Genomic DNA, 21,445 nt, shown 5'->3' on the forward strand with positions numbered 1-21,445 from the left:
TGCTCTATTTGACTAATGAGACGAAATGTGCTGCATTTTTAAATAAATCTTCTTTTTATGATTGCTGCTATCTCCCATTGTTGTGGTACTAACGTCTGACACTGGTGAATTGGGGATTATGCCTGTGCTTACCCTCGGGAGGGATTTTCTATGTCGACTGGTCCTTGCTGACTTTTGCACTTATCTACTCTAAGCAAGAACAGATACTCAAACAAACAGTAAAACCTCTAGAACTTGGGAACCAGGGAGCACAGCAAGAAAACACCCTATTACACAAAGAAATTATCGAGCGCATTTGGCCAATACGTCCGATAATCGCTTTGTGTAATAAAAGGCTACGATCAGCCGACATGCATAATCATTCGAATTAGAGCAACAAGGCTATACATTTATTTTTTTGGACTGACCAGGTTCTCTATTAGGCTATGTTCACACTGCGTACGAATCCGTACGCAGGTCTTACGCTGCCGTACGTGTGCGGCTGAAAGTACGGGCGTGCGAAAAATCAACGTGTGACCGGATGCGTACGCACCGCGAACATACGCCCGTAGTACAGTTATGCTTCCCTAGCTTGCTTCAAAGCGATCTGAGGCAGGTCATTTACTTGGAAATCTTCGCCCAGCCCCGTAAACCACACAGAACCTTTTGGATCGAAAAATCAAGTTCAATTTGGCTAAAATAAGTACTCCGTACGGGACCGCATGGAAATCCACGGCCGTGAGTTTCAACATTTCCGTCCTAAAACAATGGTCTTGTTCATTTTTCACGGCGCCGTATACGATCCGGCCGTAAGCTCATACGTAGTGTGCACTGTGCGGGCGTATATCGTATACTTTCAAGCGAACGCATCAACCTCAAAACTATGTGCGTATATTCGCGGTTCGCACTACGGACGGATTCATACGCAGTGTGAACATAGCCTAAATCTGTTACCAGTGATTTATACAAAGGAATACGCAGGGGTAACAGAGTCTGTGTCTTCTCCGAGTGCCCTCCAGCCCTCGCTGCCACCGACCACTTTCCTCAAGAAGACAAGTAAACACAAGAGCTGAGTTAAACCAATGGGAGGAATTAATGAGAAGTGACTTTATTGCCCATACAACCAATCACAGGTTAACTTTCTTTTATTAGGAAATGAAAGCAATCTTCTAGGCCTGTTTGATGAATGTCCCCAATGTATGTGCCAAGCTGATGAAATATAACCAAGCATATCGCACAGCCAACATCGATGAACACAACACGTCCTTTACACATTTAACTTGACTCATATACACACACATTTACAATGTTGTTTTATGTGAGATAAGCTGAATAACATTACATTAAGCATTGTGGTCCTTGGCATAAAATACATAAAATGGAACAGAGGCATATAAGCCGAATCCCAGAATAATTTAGCTCAGCATTAACCATCGCTAAAGCATCTGTGCTGCTTTAATCTGTGGTTTAATAATGTAAAATGTACCAGCCTCTTGGTGCTAAGCCTTCAAGCTGCCCTCTGAAATAACACACCAGGCAGTGTATGGGGACGGGGGGCTCTCCTGGAGGATGCGGCACCACAGCAATTATTTTGCTACTTTAAAGACATAAACATATTTCCCCTGCAGATGTCTCCGTAATGTCACTGCCCAGAAAACAGGATGCGCATTAGAAGGGTTTGTGTTAGAAAGTGAAATGTGTATCCTATGCTGAATGCACAAGCCTGATCTCTGCTGCAAGGCCTAAACCGCTGCAGAATTTCAAAGAAAGACGAAGCATACCAACAAGATCAAAGTATTCTAGAAAGAACATTACATAACATATTTTCCAACAGAAGATTACCATGTAACTAATATCACTGGAAAATTTAACACTGTATGATTGGTGGGGGTCTGACTTTTGGTATCTGCACCAGTGTTGAGAATAAAATGGCCACCGTTCTACAGCCCCTGTACAGTTTTCAGTGATGTACCATACTGTAGCAGACTTTTAAGGGTCATTCTTAGGATTGGTGGGGGTCTCAGAGGTCAGACCTACCCTGATAACAAAAATAATGGGATATCTTACCCCTTTAAAATTCAACAGCTGTAATCTACAATTTCCTTACGGTATGTTCACACTCCATGGATATAATGCTGATTTGTGGTCGATTTTTCTAATTGCTTTTAACAGGGAAGTTGAAATCTGCAGCATGTGTACAACATGGAAACATTTCCTTCGGATGTGTTCACACTCGGTGGACATTTTGTGGAAATTTTGGTGAGTCTCCCAATTGCTTTCAATAGGAAAGTCAGAATCTGCAGCAAATCCACAATAAATCTGCAGCATTTCAGTCCTTTGTGAACAAGTCACACTGAACAACCATTATATATCTTAGTAGACTGATATTTTTTGGAAAGTATTCAGCACAAGGGTAAAGGCACATGTCAAGTGAATGTGGTCGTTTTGCAACCCACACGTGGCCACATCCTTGACTGTGCACGATAGCTCTAATGCATGAGGTGGTGTGGAAAGGGTCAGAATAGATGTGCATAAGAGAAGTTTCTATTGTGCACAAAGCAGCATAGTAGCCATTTTCTTTTTACAAAAGTGACCCTAATTTTAAATGAATAGATCACAGGTTTTACTGTATCTTTTTGTATGTAACTATATACCAATCTGCTCAACTTCTTCTACTCTTTAACATGCTGCCAGCTTATTCAATGTGCTGGGTTTCCTTAAAGGTGAACCACAATGATCGTTTGATAAGCAACTGCATATTATAGCCTGCCTTAGTATAATAAGGGTATACAATAAAACATATACATAACTTTTCTGCTTTCAATATCCATCCATGGGTGGATATGTTTGCATACTCACATTTTCATGCAAGGTTTAAGGTGCCATTTTGCATACTAGTGTCATCTTCTTAACAAAACTAGAACATAGTTATTTGTGTCTTAAAAAAACATTACAAAGTGATCACATTTATCAAAATAAAAGTGATATGATGGCCAGATGAAAGATACTAATGGTTACACTAAGATGATGGCTCAGAGAATTACTTTCTCATTAGATTGGATTTCTCTGAAAATAAGACAAGGTCTTACATTTTTTTTTCTCTGAAAAAGAGCTAGGCCTTATTTTCGGGATAGGTCTTTTTTTTCGGAGTAACAAGGTATGCCTCTACACTGAAGCCTTACGCTATATGGTAGCTAGCCACTGTTGTTGGGCTCCTATACTGTATACCTCCCTCCCCCTCTGTAGTTCTTCTCTCATACTGTATACACCCCCGTCTGCAGGTAGTCCCAATACTGTATACCCCCTCCCCCTCTGTAGTACTTATCTCAAACTGTATACACCCTCATCTGCAGGTAGTCCCAATACTGTATACCTCCCTCCGTCTCTGTTGTTCTTCGCTCATACTGTATACACCCCCCTCTGCAGGTAGTCCCAATACTGTATACCTCCTTTGCCCTCTGTAGTTGTTCCCCTATACTGTATACATCCCCCTCTGCAGCAAGGAACTCCATACTGTATACCTCCCTCCTCTCTGTGTAGTTATACCCTCATGCTGTATACATGCCCCCTCTGCAGGCTGTCCCCATACTGTATACCTCCCCCTGTAGTTTTTCTCCAAAATTGCATACATCCCCCTCTGCAGTAAGCTCCCCCCCTGCTGTATACCTACCTCCACCCTCTTTAGTTGTCCCCCCATACTGTATACATGTCCCCTCTGCAGTAAGGTTCCTATACTGTATACCTCCCTCCACCCTCTGTAGTTGTCCCCCCATACTGTATACATCTCCCCTCTGCAGTAAGGCCCCTATACTGTATACCTCTCTCCACCCTCTGTAGTTGTCGCCCCATACTGTATAAATCCCTTCTCTGCAGCAAGGTCCCTATACTGTATACTTACCTCCCCCCTCTGCAGGTAGTCCCCATACTCTATACCCCCCCCCTACACACACACACACACACACAGTTGTTTCCTCATACTGTATACATCTCTGCAGGTAGTCCACACACTTTATATTTCCCTCCCCCTCTGTAGTTGGCCCATATGCCCTCTGCCCAACCCCCCACACCCCACAATCAATGTCCTTTATGGTGCATCTTCTTACCACTCCTGCCTCCTGCCTCCCCTGCAGCTTGTGTTGAAGAGGTGGGGGCGGAGCATAACAAGTCTGGCACTGATTGGCTGAAGCTCAGCAACCAGCGTCAGGAATCTGGTCAGCTGACTGTAACAAGGGATTATTTTTGGAGTAGGGCTTATAAACCTGCAAAATGAAGCTAGGGCTTATTTTTGGGGTAGGTACTGTTTTACGAGAAACATGGCAGGTAAAGGCTACTACAATTTATTTTTCTGGGACCCTGTGTAATCTATACAGGACCCTGAGAAAGCTCCTGTCCTCTTCATACAAAGCGATTTACTGCTTTCAGTACTTGCTTTATTTAGTTTCCTCGTTATTTTTCATGGCTCCTCATTTTTTTTCATATTTTGGGAACTTAGAACCAATTACTACATTTTGCATAAAAATTTAGATTACAATATACAATATTTTTAACATACAATGGTCGTCCTGGAATCAATTACTATTGTAACTTGAGGGACCACTGTATTATTTTTATGTTTAAACTTTAAAAAACAAAAATAAATAGCTTTGCAGAACTACTTGCATCACATAAACACCTACAACTCCAATGCCGCAAGGTACATAAGCAAATTGCATGGAGTTAAAAACATAAATCAAACAAATACAATTACCCTGAAACGCTAAATAAGATAATAATAAGTGTATAATGCAATACATCTTTATTATGATGCTACTCCAACATTAAAAACATACATCATGCGGGGGATGGTTGTCGTGGTCACAGAAAGGTAATTGTAAAGTGCTATATAGTACAATAAAATAAATAAGTGCAAGATAGATATGGCACAATCTATAAGTGGTAATATGAAATAGAATACTGTGAGCATGTCACCATTGGCGTACCAATATAAACAATTAAAAGGAAGTATGAGATCAACAAGTAATTGATAAAATATAAACAATATGGCCCTCATTTATCTGATACATCTGGACCCCAACAAGTGTATTACCCTGAGGCTTTCTAAGGAGGCTCTGGGATAGAGGCTGGGGCCACCCCATAAATACCCCTCTACCTGGTATAAAGATGGTGTCTGTCCTATGGTGTCCTTGCATCACATACACTGATCTCCTGCTACTCAGAAATATTCAAACATCTAATAATAGGTACTTAGCGCAAATTTCCATTAAACTGTACAAGCCCACTTGCCACTTCATGGCCACCTGATTTAAGTTGGGTCCCTAACCAACATGGTGTGGTGCTGGGCACTGCAAAACCAGTGCCTATAGGGTAAGCAACCTAGTAAACCAGCAACCCCACTGCTATAGGTAAGCCTCCTGGCTATGGCCCACGCCATTCCACAGACACAGCACCAATAACTATATATATATATATATATATATATATATACATACACACACATATATATACAGTTGTGCTCAAAAGAAAGCGCTGATCTTGCTGATTGGCGCTCATTTATGACCCCCGCAGTCGCAAATTTGCAGCATGTAAAAGGACACTTAGAGGGCAGTGCAGGCTGCTGTAAATTCAGACAATGACCCAGAATTACTAGGAAAGTCAGATTCCAACACATCCGGGTTTTCGTTTCTCATCCTGCTAGACATATGTAGCTGTGTGCTTGGCTGTTTTTTTGTGTTTGACTTGGGCACCTACTTGAGCCATTTGACACCAAACTGCACCAACACTCGATACACTTTCTGTTCGTTAAATTCCATTTCAACAAAACAAAAAAATGGGAAGGAAATTGTCCACGTAGTTACTATTTACTGTCCACTAAGAGACCCCACTTATATGGATTATACTGTATGGAGATGGACTAAAAGCAATAGGAATCCATTACTAATCAGTGTGTTGCTTCCTCCCCCCCAGGAACCCAGTCAAGTCAAGTCAATGATTGAAAAGTAAAGCTGTAGAAAAAAGAAGAATGACAAAAAATATGGATTTTTTCAGTGAAGGCTACGCATTTTAGGAGCTTTGTCTATAAATGTCCAACATATGACAATAGTGTCATTGTTCCTAGCAATATCTTTGCACAATCAAGTCACTTGGCAGATACTTGAATTATTGATGAAAGGCATATGGTCTACCTTAGGACTCAATAGTAATAAAAGGTCATCGGAAGAGTGAAACCTTCCATGAATTTTTCTTTTAATGAGAATGCCCCTAATATCACTGCTATTTTCTTTCCCCATAGCAAAGGTTCTTTATCTGCTTTATTCTTATTTACCATTATTCATTTCCAATGGTGACGCCAAAGAGCTCTTGTATGTTGTAGGACGACTGTGGGGAAGACAAAGACCATATTCATCAGCCTCAGTGAACAGCGGCAGGTACTGAGTACAACAATTTGTCCCAGATTCCTGGCTGAACTTCGCACTTGTAAGCCAGTGCTTGTGATTCCCATCCTTTGTTCCCCACATGAACTCACTAATAGGAAGCTGAATAGGAACAGTACAAGGGATGAGCCAGTAATCTCACGCCTCAGTTAATACGCTTCTTACACAATTCATCAATACATTCCACAGCGTTGTGTGGGTCAACCAAGAGATCTGTTATGTCCAGTACTTATCTGCCAGCACTCCATGGTGCTGGGAACGTACAATTCATAACCATACATTTGTCTGGCCAATTAGAAAGAGCAATGAAAACTACATCCAGAGATCAGTGGTTTAATCTTGTTTTCCTGGGGACAATACAGGTAGCAAAGTATAAAACACATTCAATCCCTATTCTGCTCATTCTGGACGAAGCATGAAGTCCTACTAAGAGTTCATTAAAAAAAAGAGCAGTCAATTACAGATAAGACCGCCTACTGGACTCCCAAACCCAAAATGAGCAGACATTTATAGGAATAAATTACTAGTTATACTAAAACTTTTCCCATATATCTATGTATTCATCTGCTAAGCTCATATTGCCTCAAACATGCTGCCTGGATTGGACTGCATTTTATACATGAAAGTTTCCCTTTAACAAATAAGATTGAAGCAAATGTACCACATTGGGAGTCAATTTTTTTTATTTTCATTGCCCTGTCGGTGCTGACGTGGTCATCCTGGTGGCACTGGGCCCAGTGTCCTCAAGTGTACCGATATCAAAGACATAATATCAAGCAGGGCCGTGCCACAGAGGGGTGGGGATAGTGTTACACGGGCCCGCCTCCAGTGCATAAAGTGGCCCGATGCACAAGGAGAAAACAGCACAGAGCGTTTTGAAAAAAAGACCGAACCATGGCGATTACCGCACTAGTGGCTACAGGGTAATGTAAAAAAAAAAATTGACTTCCAAGGTGGTACATTTGCTCTAAGGCATATTATAGCTGCAAGTCCCAGCCTGACAGCAGGTCTGATAACCGATGTTTAGGCCAGGACGCAATAAGGACCAAAAAATGTATCTGTAATTTTCCAGTGTAAGAGTGGCCTACAGGGGTATTCCCATCTCATATGATGTAATCACTTTACAATCAGATAAAGGGGCCAATCTTTGGGATTGCTACAGACCATGAAAGTGAAAGGGATGCTGTATCCCCTTTTCGGTTTTAAATCTGCACAGGGGTCCCCAGCCACTTGACTATTCAGGGAACTGCAGAGGTGCCCCATTTAAGTAAATAGGGGAGGCAGAAACCCATTCCGCATTAGATCCTGTTCATTCTTACAATCAAATGAGGATCAAAGGGTCAGCCCCCCATGCAAGGGATATGCCATAGTTAATGAAACGGGAGTACCCCTTTAAAAAAGTAGCATGATAATTTTATGTCCAAATGTCCTATGTCATAGCTAGTTATTCAATCATTTCCATATGCTTCTAAAACATATCACCAGGTGTATTTATATATATATATATATATATATATATATATATATATATATATCCCAGAAAACATACTTACTTTAATTGCATCCTATCAGGATCTAGTGTTAGAGACTCAAGGCACAGATCGGCAGGATCCATTTCTGACCCTACAATATATGAAAAGGAAAATAAATATAATTCTAGTTCAAAGCGGCACACCCTTACAAAGTGTATGTGTGTGTGTATATAAATATATATGTGTGTGTATTATCCTGAAGGGTTCCCTCCATGTTCTCATGTTTATGTATTTACAAAGCAGTAGTGCTACAAACAGTTTACTATGTCATTTCATAACCAGGGTATGTTGTAAAGGGTAACAGCTGGTTAATGTGTCAGGCCGCAATCTTGGCACTGATGGCACCGAGTGCTGACATTATGACACTGATATATTGGTTGGTGTCACAATCACGTCAGCACCACCCATTATCACAGCAGTGGTGTAAACAATGACAGTCAGGGTAATGGGGAAGACTGGCGCAGATACAGCAAGGGATACATTGGGGGAGATGAAATAATCTGCCTGACCCAAAAATCTCATGCAATTTGCACAAAGACAATGGCCTTCGTGACATTTTTATTAGGTATTTGTACAATTCTGTGCCTTGCGTGAAAAGGTGTGTGGCTTCAATGTGCCAAATCTTGGCACAAATTTTTTGTCACAAAAGTAAGCCACCTCGGTGTTTGAACACTTCGATATTTAAACTAAATTTCCTCCTGAAGTTTTGTTCAGTAGCCAAACAAAATCCATGTAGTAAAATGTGAACGGAACTGTTGTTCATCTGACAGTTGTTGAGGGGTTTGGACACCAAGGCTCACAGGAGCTGGGACTCCCGTCATAATGATGGGAGTCAACGCTCTAAAGTGTGCTCCTGCACAGTGACATCCTCCCACTCCAGGCGGCCATTGGACACTCAGCTGCAGGAGACACACTGGGGAGGATGTCACTGTGCAGGAGCTAAGGTCACCCCCAATACACTAGCATCCCCCACAGCATCCCCCTAATCCAGAAGAAGAAGAGAAGCCCCAGAGCTCCTGCAGAGTGACGTCCACCTTCTCCAGGTGGCTGGCGTGTCTCCTATGCAGCTGAGCGTGTCGGCCACCTGCAGAGGGTGGATATCACTGTGCAGGAGCTCCGGGCAGGGCCGTTTTAATACATTGGTGGGCCCAGTGCACAGCCCTCAAGAGTGGGCCCCCCCTTACCTTTCTGCACATTGTATAATGTACTGAATTTGCCCCCACACTGTATCAAGAGCCCCAATACATACAGTAGTTACCTTATAACACTATTTCCACCATTCAGTAATTACATATTACATAAAAACTGCACTGAACAAAACAGAAAGATATCACCAATGATACCATTACATAATACCGCCAAATCATGACCCCTAACACTACAACCCTATAACAGAGTGCAGTTACATCCAGTGACTCACCGGGGGCGTCTTCTCTGATCAGAGTCTGTCACCTTTTCTTTTTCTCTCCATCCAGCCTGGGCCACCTTGAAGTCTTCTCCTGGCTGTGAATCTTCTCTCCAGAATCTGCCAGACAAATATTTTAGGCTCCAACACATACAGTAGTTAGGTCCCTTGTACCCCTATACAGTAGTTACACCCCTCTGTACCCCTACATAGTTACACCCCTCTGTGCCTCCATAGTTTTAAGGTGTCCCTGTAGTATATAGACCCCCATGTGCTCCTCCAGTTATATACAGCCCTCCTGTGCGCTCCCCCATTAGTATATAGCCCCCTGTGCACTCTCCCCAGTAGTATATAGCCCCCCCTGTGCTCTCCCACAATAGTATATAGCCCCCCTGTGCTCTCCCACAATAGTATATAGCCCCCCTGTGCTCTCCATAATATATAGCCCCCCTGTGCTCTCCCCCATAGTATATAGACCCCTGTGCTCTCCCACAATAGTATATAGCCCCCCTGTGCTCTCCCACAATAGTATATAGCCCCCCTGTGCTCTCCACCAATAGTATATAGCCCCCCTGTGCTCTCCACCAATAGTATATAGCCCCCCTGTGCTCTCCACCAATAGTATATAGCCCCCCTGTGCTCTCCAATAGTATATAGACCCCTATGCTCTCCCACAATAGTATATAGCTCCCCTGTGCTCTCCCCCAATAGTATATAGCCCCCCTGTGCTCCCCCCAAATAGTATATAGCCCCCTGTGCTCTCCCCAATAGTATATAGCCCCCCTGTGCTCTCCATAATATATAGCCCCCTGTGCTCTCCCCCATAGTATATAGACCCCTGTGCTCCTCAATAGTATATAGCTCCCTGTGCTCCCCAATAGTATATAGCTCCCCTGTGCTCCCCAATAGTATATAGCCCCCTGTGCTCCCCAATAGTATATAGCTCCCCTGTGCTCCCCCATAGTATATAGCCCCTGTGCTCCCCCATAGTATATAGCCCCCTGTGCTCCCCAGTAGTATATAGCCCCCTGTGCTCCCCAGTAGTATATAGCCCCCTGTGCTCCCCAGTAGTATATAGCTCCCCTGTGCTCCCCAGTAGTATATAGCTCCCCTGTGCTCCCCAGTAGTATATAGCTCCCCTGTGCTCCCCCATAGTATATAGCTTCCCTGTGCTCCCCATAGTATATAGACCCCTGTGCTCCCCAGTAGTATATAGTCCCCTGTGCTCCCCCATAGTATATAGCTCCCCTGTGCTCCCCCATAGTATATAGCTCCTCTGTGCTCCCCCATAGTATATAGACCCCTGTGCTCCCCAATAGTATATAGCCCCCTGTGCTCCCCCATAGTATATAGCCCCCCTGTGCTCCCCCATAGTATATAGCTCCCCTGTGCTCCCCCATAGTATATAGCTCCCCCATAGTATATAGCTCCCCTGTGCTCCCCCATAGTATATAGCTCCCCTGTGCTCCCCCATAGTATATAGCCCCCTGTGCTCCCCCATAGTATATAGCCCCCTGTGCCCCCCATAGTATATAGCCCCCTGTGCTCCCCCATAGTATATAGCCCCCTGTCCTCCCCCATAGTATATAGCCCCCTGTCCTCCCCCATAGTATATAGCTCCCCTGTGCCCCCCCATAGTATATAGTCCCCCTGTGCTCCCCCATAGTATATAGCTCCCCTGTGCCCCCCCATAGTATATAGCTCCCCTGTGCTCCCCAGTAGTATATAGCTCCCCTGTGCTCCCCCATAGTATATAGCCCCCTGTGCTCCCCCATAGTGTATATAGCCCCCTGTGCTCCCCCATAGTATATAGCCCCCTGTGCTACCCCATAGTATATAGCTCCCTGTTCTCCCCCATAGTATATAGCCCCCGTTCTCCCCCATAGTATATAGCCCCCTGTGCTCCCCCATAGTATATAGCCCCCTGTGCTCCCCCATAGTATATAGCCCCCTGTGCTCTCCCATAGTATATAGCTCCCCCTCCCATACAACATTGAAAAAAACAAACTGTTACTCACCTGGGTCCTCGCGTTCCTCTTCTCTTCACTCTTGTGGCCGCACTTCCAGCGGTCACAAGAGGCTGCACTCCCCTCACCCTCGCGCCGACGCTCCAGTGACGTCGGGCGCTAGAGGGAGAGTGCGGCCTCTTGTGACTGCAGGAAGTGCGGCCACAAGAGTGAGTGACAGGGAGGGAGCCAATGGCTCTCTCTCTGTCAGTGTCGCTGCTGCTGCAGCGCTGAAGCGCCGCAGCAGCAGCGGACGGGGGCAGCGGCGAACGCCGGCGGGGCCCTGCAGGGGGCGCCATGGAGGGGTAAGTAGATTACCCATACATGGCGCTCCCCCCTGACAGGCTGGTGGCCGCAGCCCTGTGCGACCGCATTGGTCGCACATAGCAACGGCCGGCCTGCTCGGGGGGGGCCCCTTTAACCAGTGGGCCCGGTGCACGTGCACCATGTGCCCTCTGGTTAAAGCGGCCCTGGCTCCGGGGTTGCTCTAAGAAATGTGCAGCACTCCAGACATGTGCAAAAAAACTAATTTTTTCCATCCTATTTTTCTTATTGAAGCTTCACCTTGATCACAGTGAGACAGCTGGCACCCTCGGTCTATTTTTTTAAGACTACTGTGAGATATTGATAAATAGATAGATAGATAGACAGACAGAGAAAACTTAGACTAGACAGTCTAAATTTGCATTAGATGATCATACAGCATCCTTTCCCATTGGTCTTTGCCATTTTAATCCATATTTAAACCCCTTTATTTTTAGGCCTAAAAGATATTGTTACAGTAAGTGTGCATTAAAAAAGTCTTCCATTTCACTCCGTTTTGGCAGCGTGCTCACCAAGTGATTTATTGAGAAAAATCATTATAATCTACAAGTGTTTCTTAACTCCAGTCCTCATAGTCCACCTTTTGAGAATATCCTATGCAAATAACAGCTGTGGCAATACATAATGCACTGACTATAGCTATATCACCTATGAAATCCTCACAACCTGACCTGTTGGTGGCCATGAGGACTGGAGAAGAACTGATCTAAAGATTCTGCATTTTCAGTCCAGCTCCTATAGGAGTGCTCATAGACAATGACAACACTCAGCTATTATAGTCCTGCCCATTGTCATACATGCTTCCTACTGCAGATAAAGACCTTTCTGGAACACAAGCTTCTGGGGTATAGAATAAGAAATCCTGTTAAAGCCAAAAGCCCCAGTTCAATGCCCTTTAATACCACATACTGAAAAAGAGGAAATTGTTTGCAAGCTGTATAATTTTTATAGCTGATGTTTCCATAAGGAATCTGGACTGTGGTGTGGATTTTCTATGAGCTATTCATGTAGATATATATAATTATTTATTTATTTATTTTTTTTAATCTCTGTGAATGCATCATACCCGACTACACAGTGAATGGAGACAACTGCTTCTGGGCTGTTCACTGTGTAGCGTGGCCGCCAATCAGCAACTGATTGCCTGTTGTGTGGAGAGGCCATCAATCATTTCCGGGCGTTCAGGAACCTCATCTATTAGGTATACGTGTTTTTCTCTGGTGGACCTGGCATGTTCAACCATTACAACCCACCAATGTCAATTGGGACCCACCATTGTCAATCCGTAGTATCTGTGAAAAAGGGGGGTCCCATGTCACCTGCATCCCCACAGTGACCTGGCAGTGCATCCCCACAGATGATCACCCAACCCACTGCCCTGGCCGGACCTGGCAGTGCATCACCACAAACAAGCACCCCGCTGCTAGGGTGGCATATGTCAGGATGTGCTGCCAGGTCCAGGGGGAGGGGGGGGGAGGGAGACTAGCAGAATACATCAAGTGATGTGATGCAATTACGGATTCAATTACAGATCATTTTACGTAGATTTCAGCGAGAAAAAAAAGCAGAGGTTTTTGCAGCCCAGAAAATTCCCTGAACTTAGCAGCAGCAGTATATAGCAAAATGTAACAGATTAGCCCACAGCGTATAAAACATCTCCTATATATTAAGTCACCCACTTGAATAGATTGTAATCAATGCAAGCCATTATTTCAGGTTCCCATACAAGAGATTTGTCACAGATTTTCTTGGTTAGAGGATTAGACAGATTAAAATTGTATGTGAAGATTTCTTTCTTGATGAACAGTTCAATTCTCCTCACATAAACCGTGTGAGATCAGTGGTAAGTGGCTTACGGGATAGCATGCTCCAGGCAAGCTGTCACACACAGACGACTGGAATACAGCTCACTAGAATATACGTAGAAGTAAGGCCGAACTAGTAGTGGCAACATTAGCATAATATATTATATTATATATTAGTAATTGTGTGAATCCGTTTTATTTACCATGGAAGTCAATGGAAAACATCATTGTTTAGTCATCCTGATGTTATTTATGCCCTCTTTTTTTATTACTATGCTAAATAAAAGATATATTTTTTTTAACTTTCCCATTGAACGCTCTTTAGTTTTTGATAGATTTATTGTTCCTTTTTTTATTATATGCTTTTTAGTGTATTAATTGGTTTATGTTATCTTTTTTCTGCTGTAGGAAAAAAATGCCGTATTCCGTACTATTGCATACTAAGGCATCCAGGTGGCAACATACAAAGAAAGTCTATGGGCATACAGTGGGATCCATCAGAGGTATATATACAAAGCTCTTCCAAACTATTACTTCTGAAGGACACTACAGAGCCTCACCATATATTTAATTGTTCTTTCGTACAATAGTACTGAGAATGAAAAGGGTTTATAATGGTTTATTATTGCACCAATGTATTCTGCTGCATTACAGAACATACAAGCAAATCCAGACTTCCCAGGGTAAGAAAGTATTCAGCAATTCTAACAATGGGAGCTACAACCCTGCTCTCAGTGGCTTACAATCTATGGGGCGCATGGGTGACGCCAAAGGCAGAAGGGCTTGTATAATTCAATGGTCCAAGCTCTAGAAGGCAGCAAGTTATCATATTGAAAATAGGGCTACTGTAGGCCGCCATTTACTGACAGATTTCAGTTGTATGGAAATCACATTTATTTCTATACCATGTGACTGGGCATTCCGTCACACATAATCAGATCATTCACCATTCTTCTTATTATTCTCTACAATAAAGTCATGTATGCAGTTTCCTTGTAGCAATAACTAATTTCCAGAAGTTTTCACGTAAAACAATCATAAACATTCTCACTATTTTACTGCACTAAATGGTGGACAATCCACTTCCCAAGCCACGTGTTTCATCAACAATGGCAGCTGAAAGGATCAATGGTCCCATTCAACCACCAATATGCTCAGTCTTCACCTAGACTTTATGATTGGCTTATAAAACAACACTTAAATCTTTATCATCGAACAGCCCCCCCAAACTGCCGATACTGTTTTGTCAACTTCATCAAGGCATGTCTGGTCACGGGGTCTGCCTGTCTCCTAGGGCTAAAAAACAACTTTTATCATGGTGGCGCCGAGTCAATGAGGCAGTGCCTCTTTCCCCACCTTTTTTCTTTTTCAGCACGCCCCTGAACTCCCATTTTCAGCATGCCAAAGATCCAGCCCAGGGGCCTGTATTCTGGCGGCGCGGGCCATTGTCAATGAGGAGGGGCCTACAGTATCTGTGCCCTAGGCATGGCTATCCCCATATTTCTTCTTTTTGGCATGCCTCTGCGCTGGATCTTCATCTTCGGCATGCTGAAGAGTAAGCCCAGGGGCGTGCCAAAAAAGAAGAAAGGTGCTGCCTCATTGACTCTGCACCACCAAAAATAAAGTTGTTTTTAGCCCCAGGAGACAGGCAGACCCCAAGACCGGACATTCCTTGATAAGGATAACAAAACGATACTAGCACTTTGAGACGGCTGTGGGGAGAGAGAACTGTTGGCTAAACATCTATAGCAAGTGTAAGGCCACATGTGTTCCTCCCACAGTTACTGTAAGCACTGGTGGAGGGTATTATACATGCTGCCAGGTCCAGATCCTGGAAAGAAGTCACACCCCTTCACAAGGCTCTTGTATCCATAAGGCTGACTAGGCAAAAGATTGGGAGCCCTGCCAAAGCAATGTGAGTAACAGACTGCCATTACAACAATAATAATACAGACATCATACCCTGTGGTGCCACCAGTTTATAAATAAGACAGGATCAGAACATTCACAATAGGTGATGGTCAGAGCTCCCCCCCCCTGCACAAGTTACAGGGCATGCCCAAAAAACTATCCCTTAAATGTCAATAAGTCAGCTCAGACTATTGTTTACTATGCACATGGAGTTGCTGTAAAGCATATCTCTAGATGCTGTGCAGAACACTAATAATAATGTAGAGAAAAAAATTACAATGCGAAAAAGAAATAAAATAAACACTAGAGTCCTTTGATTGTATTTCACACTGATTATGGGCGTACTGGACGTCCTAGCTGTGCCTTATTGTTATTTTGGAAAAAGCGTGCCACGGTAAAAGAGAAAAAAAACCATAAACACAAGAAGTGCCCCACTAGCTTATACTAAACTCTTTTTGTAGTGCTTTTAATTTTTTTCCTATTGACTTTCTGCTAACGTAAAAAATAACGCCAGGAAAATGCAGCGATAAACATGGTGCTATGTGATATAGCCAATAGGCCCCACACTCCGTGCCATATACATGTGACCTATAGAATATTTGGGGTAACCAAACAATGGGCACTCCACCCTATGAACATGATCAATAGAGATGACAGCACTACATATCACCTGTGACAGTCACTGCCATGACAGCAGCACAGAGGAAACAGGATGGGCCTGACACCACAGATCTGCATCCCTTCTATCCTCATAGATAGGATATACCTGTGCCAGCTGTCAGGGCATGATGGGAGTTGTAGTACTGCAACATCTGAGGAGCCACAGGTTGGGGACCACAGCTATATAGTATACATAGGAGCACAAATACCAGCCTTATATTAGGGCATGTTCACACGCACACGCAGTGTCCTCAGCTGCCATCCTGGTCCTATACTCCCCATGCTCCAGCGCGCCCCCTACTGTACAGATCTGTATAAAGTGCAGTAGCCCAGTAAACACCACCATGTCGCACAGGGTCCCGTGATGTAACGGGGGGCGATCAGGACAGGACCACGGGAGACCGGCTGACACTGTGACACAACCGGTGACAATGATGCGCACAGTACACCCAGCAGACGTGACACTCGCAGGCCCCGATCCCGCTCCTCACCTGTCCCCGCTCCTCCCGGCTCCTCCACTCCGTCTGACAACTTTATTCCGCTTTTGTTTTGGTTTTATTATTATATATATTTTTTCCTCCACAGTCCCTTCCGTGGGCGGAGCTACGCCCGTGATGTTCCACACGTGACTAACAACCCTAGCAGGGTATTTCTCACTTCTCTGTGGTGATTGGCTGACAGCGGGTGCCGCCCCTGGATACCGATGAGAACGCCGGCGCCATTTTTCTTACTGGCAATGGTTTCTCGTCAATTATTAGTGTGAGAGATTTTATTACTTATTATATAGTGATACTATGTTATATAGAGACTGATACATTGTTATATAGTATACAAGAGATAGAATATGAGCAGTGATGAATCTTCTGCTGGAGGATGTATGATGATCAGGCAATGACTCATCTTCCATCTACTAATAACAGAAGCAGCTGTCATGTTACCAGTAATAAAACAATACCCAAAAATAATGTATGAAGAGTAAGGCTAGGTTCATAGCTGAGATTCTGTTGAGCAGTAGTAAAGAGGCACAATGGACACCACCAGAGCTCCACTTATACTCCATTGGCTTTAATGGGTCCTTATCTGGTGTTTTATCATTTCACTGGATTTTAACCGGACTAAAAAATACTTCTTGCTATATATTTTTTTGTCTGGCACTTTAAATGGAATCCACACCAGAGGCCCTGGAAGGCGTGTCCAGAGATGTCAGCCTAGCCCAATAAAAGTAAGGTGACCTAAGGTGACACTTCTTCAGCCCAGCCCTGATGGTGGAATACTGGCATTCATCATGGACTCATAAAGATGTTCCTGCGGCCCTGCCCCTTCACCCTGAGAGCCTGCTCATATGTGTCCTAAAAGTGATGGTGACGCTTACATAGACAAATTACTTAATGCTGCGTTTACACGGAACGATTATCGTGCGAATTCGCACAATAACGATCGAATTCGCACGATAATCGTACGTGTAAGCGCAGCGAACGATCAAACGACAAGCGAGAAATCGTTCATTTTGATCTTTCAACAAGCTCTAAAATCATCGTTCGCAAAAAATTTGCAGATCGTTCCGTGTAAACAGTCATTCAAGTCCATGAATATATCCAATTAAGGTGAGCTGACTACGAAACTTTTTTGTGTTTATAGACCGAACTATACAGCTCCAGGTCAGAATATACCTGGGGTATAAAATAGCCTAGACCAAACTATACCCATCTAGGCCAGAATGTAACCATCTAATGTCAAATCTGGGTCAAGTCTGGCCCAAGCCACAGTATACCCTGAGGGATATACTTGGGGGTGTAAAACAGCCAAGGCTAGACTATATCCCTCCAGGCCATAATGTCATCATGTCACTGTTGTCTCACCCCTGGTCCAAGCCACAGTATACCCCAGGGGATATATTTTCATAGCCAGGGGTGTAAAATAGCCCAGGCCACAGTATACCCCAGGGGATAAACTCTGTACTTGGAGGTTTAAAACAGTCTTGGCCAGACTATATCCCTCTGGGCCATAATGTTATCATTTCTCTTGTTTTCTCACAGTCTTGTTGAAAAGTCCCTGTCTCCTATATCTGCGGGGCTTCGGGGTCACCTGATCAGTGTATGACACGTCATGTGCTAATCAGGTGACCCATAAAAATTCACCTGATAATCGCCCCAAGTAAAACCACCTTTATACAGTAAGTTAACGTTTCAGGACATTCAGGACTTCCTTATATTATGAACAGCCAAGTTTTTCTTGTTGAACATTTTTTTTTGAACAGGTGGTGCTTTTTATGGGCTGAGCAAAAATCATTATTATTAGAAATGATTACTAGACAGTGCCTTGATAAATCTTGCACAATTTATACCTAAAACAGCAAGGCTCAAAAATTATGCTAAGGTAGGATGTTGTGCAAAAAAATGCAAATTCCCATGTGATAAATTTAATGAAAAAAGTAGTTAATTAAAAAACCTGTCTCCTCCCAGTGGCAAAATTGGAAAAAGTGCGCAGGCAATGGAAGTTGATGAAAAATAGCGCATAACCCTTAATAAATCTTCCATTGACAAAGCTGAATCCCCAATAAAATGTTGAAAAACGAAGTTATTCTTGTGTATATTACTCAATGGTATTGATTTCATGGGGGTATCATATGGCCTGAGGGGGTATGAATTGGCCTAGGGGTATAATTCCCTAATGACCTACATGAAAAATGGCAAAATGGCTGCATCTTTTTTTTTTTTTTTTGAGGGGGGGGGGGGGGGGGGGGAAACAACTGTCTCATACCAGTCCTGCACTAGTGCAGAGGCAGCCCAATCACTTGAAGGAAAATTTCCATTGCAGAAATGGCCTCACAGCTTGTAACCATATGGTTTTCTGAGATGCTGAGACCTATCTCCACATAAAAAAACTTGCCATGTTACTTATATGGGAAATGGGGAACCGTGCAAAAAAGAAGTGACAAGTCACCCGTTTAGCATGGCAATGATCCACGGCTCAATGTTGCACATGGGAGTGTTTTTTTCTTATATGGTACAGCCACAAAATGTGAAAAAGATGTAGATTTTCCACCCTGGCAATCCAGGCTTTCCCTGTTCAGATTTCAGCCATAACATATGCCTGTGAGCAGTTTTAAGTAAATCCCACTCTCTTTCACTAAGCCCTGCCACTCTTTGAAAAGTGGGCACAGCCCCATGAAAAACTCAAAAAGTAGCAAATTTATCTGCAACTTTTTATGCCTGAAAGCAAGTGTAAATGTATAATAATTTCCCCCTATGGCATAGATTCTGCAATCTCTCCATCTAATTTTGTTTCACACAAATAGAAACCAATTACAGCTCAATTTGAATATGAACAGAATCATAGGAAATAAAAATGATCATTCAAAATTAGCTGTGGCTATTCTTTGGTTGGGCCCATATGGGTAAGTATATGATATGCTAGGCCCTAGTTAGTCTCTGCCTGTAAACTAGGGACCACCTGGTTAGGGTATTATCTTGGCCAGGTGAGGCTGACCCTATGTATCCTGAGAGGGTAGTGTGTTGATGTGTGAGTAAATTCTCTACACTTTTACTCCTAGTCTTTCAGTGTGTTATAGGGTGTGGAAATGTGGCATATAATATTGCATCCTTGAAGGCAAAAGGTAATAGTCAGGAGTGCCTCCTGCCAGAATGCCAGTCTAGATCACCTGGCTATAGGTTGTATTGGCTTTGTTGTGAACCTGTTTCATCTTCTAATGCGTTTCTACCAGTAGATACTTCTGGGTTCCTCAAGAACCTCACTTGCCTAGTTTACAGACACAGACTACTTAGGGCCTAGTATACTATATTATATACTTACCCATATGGGCCCGACCACAGAATAGCAACGGCTGTGGCAATTTTTGAATGATTCCCCCCAAGCTGGGCCTGTGTGTTTAGAGATCTGCAGTGAATTTCCGTGTGGATCTTTGTTACTGTAAAAGTGGCAATTCTTCCTTATGAAAATCCCTTATGAGAACTATGTAGTGCAATATGTACTACTTGTAGTTGTACCCTGCCGCTGCCAGACATGACAGACTGCAGTTTCTCTCTGAGCCAGTTGAAATTTATATACTTGTAAAAACGAAGATAGATATCAGAACTGGGGGCTAATGCCTTCAGGGGATAAGTGACAAACAGGGAGCAATGTGCTATAGTACTTTAGAAGTCTATGTAAATGTAGCAGTAGAGGATACAAGTTCTTGACAAAGAGAGCCGTGACTCTTGAAACGCGTAGAAGTGCAGTGAGTTTTCTGACCCTAACCAGGATCCATTGCAACTGCTATGACATCACGCAGTCTGTCAGTGACTGAACTTACCGCTCGGCAGGAGTGTGCACGCTACTTGCCGGAGCATGCCACCTGCCAGAAGAAATACCTGCATCATAATATTTTCTATTTGTAAAAACTTGCTGGAACCATCAAATTGGACGTTATGGACTGTTCACCTACCTGCTGATCCCTTCTGGATGTTGCTACCACATAGATCATCTTTAACACAGATCATCCTCAACACGGAGCAGGTCAGTCTCTTTGAAACCGTACCATAATCAACAGCAACTGTGATACTATCCACTTGTATCCTCTTCTGCTACATTTACATAGACTTCTGAAGTACTAAAGCATATTGTTCCCTGTCTGTCAACGTTAGCCGATTGTCAATCATTTTGGTGGAGGCAGGGCGATGGCCACTGTATCACTAACCCGCTTCTGTGACAGTGTCAGCGCAAAGTAAATATAATTGTTTTACCAACATGCCGGATCATAGAGCATCGCTTGGCACCTGAAAACTGGCAGCATGGATATGTGGATATACATGCTGCCAGTTTCCCTTTCCCTGGTATTGAAGTTAGGACCCTGAACAACTCTGCAGACCAGTTTTAGTTTTTGTGTGTGTAAGGAACCAATATGCAGAAATAGAAAAGGGCTTATTGGCCAATATGTTTTAGCTCCAAGACAGAAATCTGACAAACTTGTTGGCTAGGTGGCATCACATTTTACTGCTCTTATTTGTATGTGCTTTGTGTTTTGTACCTTCTACTTGATTGTAGCTCAATGCAGTCATTAGGAAGGCTGCCCACATTATTGGCCTTTAGAGATGAGCGAACCGGGATTGGGTTCGAGTCCATCCAAACCCGAACGATCAGCATTTGATTAGCTGGGGTTGCTAAACTTGGATAAAGCTCTAAGGTTGTCTGGAAAACATGGATACAGCCAATGACTATATCCATGATTGCCACATAGCCTTAGGGCTTTATCCAAGTTCAGCAGCCACCGCTAATCAAATGCCGAAAGTTCTGGTTCGGATGCACTGGAGCATGCTTGAGGTTCGCTCATCTCTATTGGCCTCGTAATGTACATGAGCACACTTGCAATAAGCTGTTGGATTGTGAATAGTAA

The 21,445-nt window shown here is 43.5% G+C and overlaps 1 protein-coding gene across 2 annotated transcripts in view; it reads right to left on the reverse strand.

The window, feature by feature from the left end:
- The window catches only part of INPP5K (inositol polyphosphate-5-phosphatase K), a 37,500-nt gene extending 20,813 nt beyond the window's left edge, over positions 1-16,687 (reverse strand). Inside the window, exons 1-2 of one of the 2 annotated variants that reach the window (XM_069944369.1) lie at positions 16,545-16,687; positions 7,964-8,033 (exon numbers count right to left, since the gene is read on the reverse strand). In XM_069944369.1, coding sequence (XP_069800470.1) covers positions 7,964-8,025 — 62 coding nt within the window. In that variant the 5' untranslated portion in view covers positions 8,026-8,033; positions 16,545-16,687. The remainder of the gene's footprint in view (positions 1-7,963; positions 8,034-16,544) is intronic. The other variant, XM_069944370.1, reaches the window with a different exon arrangement.
- Between the last annotated feature and the right edge of the window lie 4,758 nt (positions 16,688-21,445).

The sequence above is a fragment of the Dendropsophus ebraccatus genome, chromosome 11, assembly GCF_027789765.1.
Source record: "Dendropsophus ebraccatus isolate aDenEbr1 chromosome 11, aDenEbr1.pat, whole genome shotgun sequence".
Classification (NCBI taxonomy): Eukaryota; Metazoa; Chordata; class Amphibia; order Anura; family Hylidae; genus Dendropsophus; species Dendropsophus ebraccatus.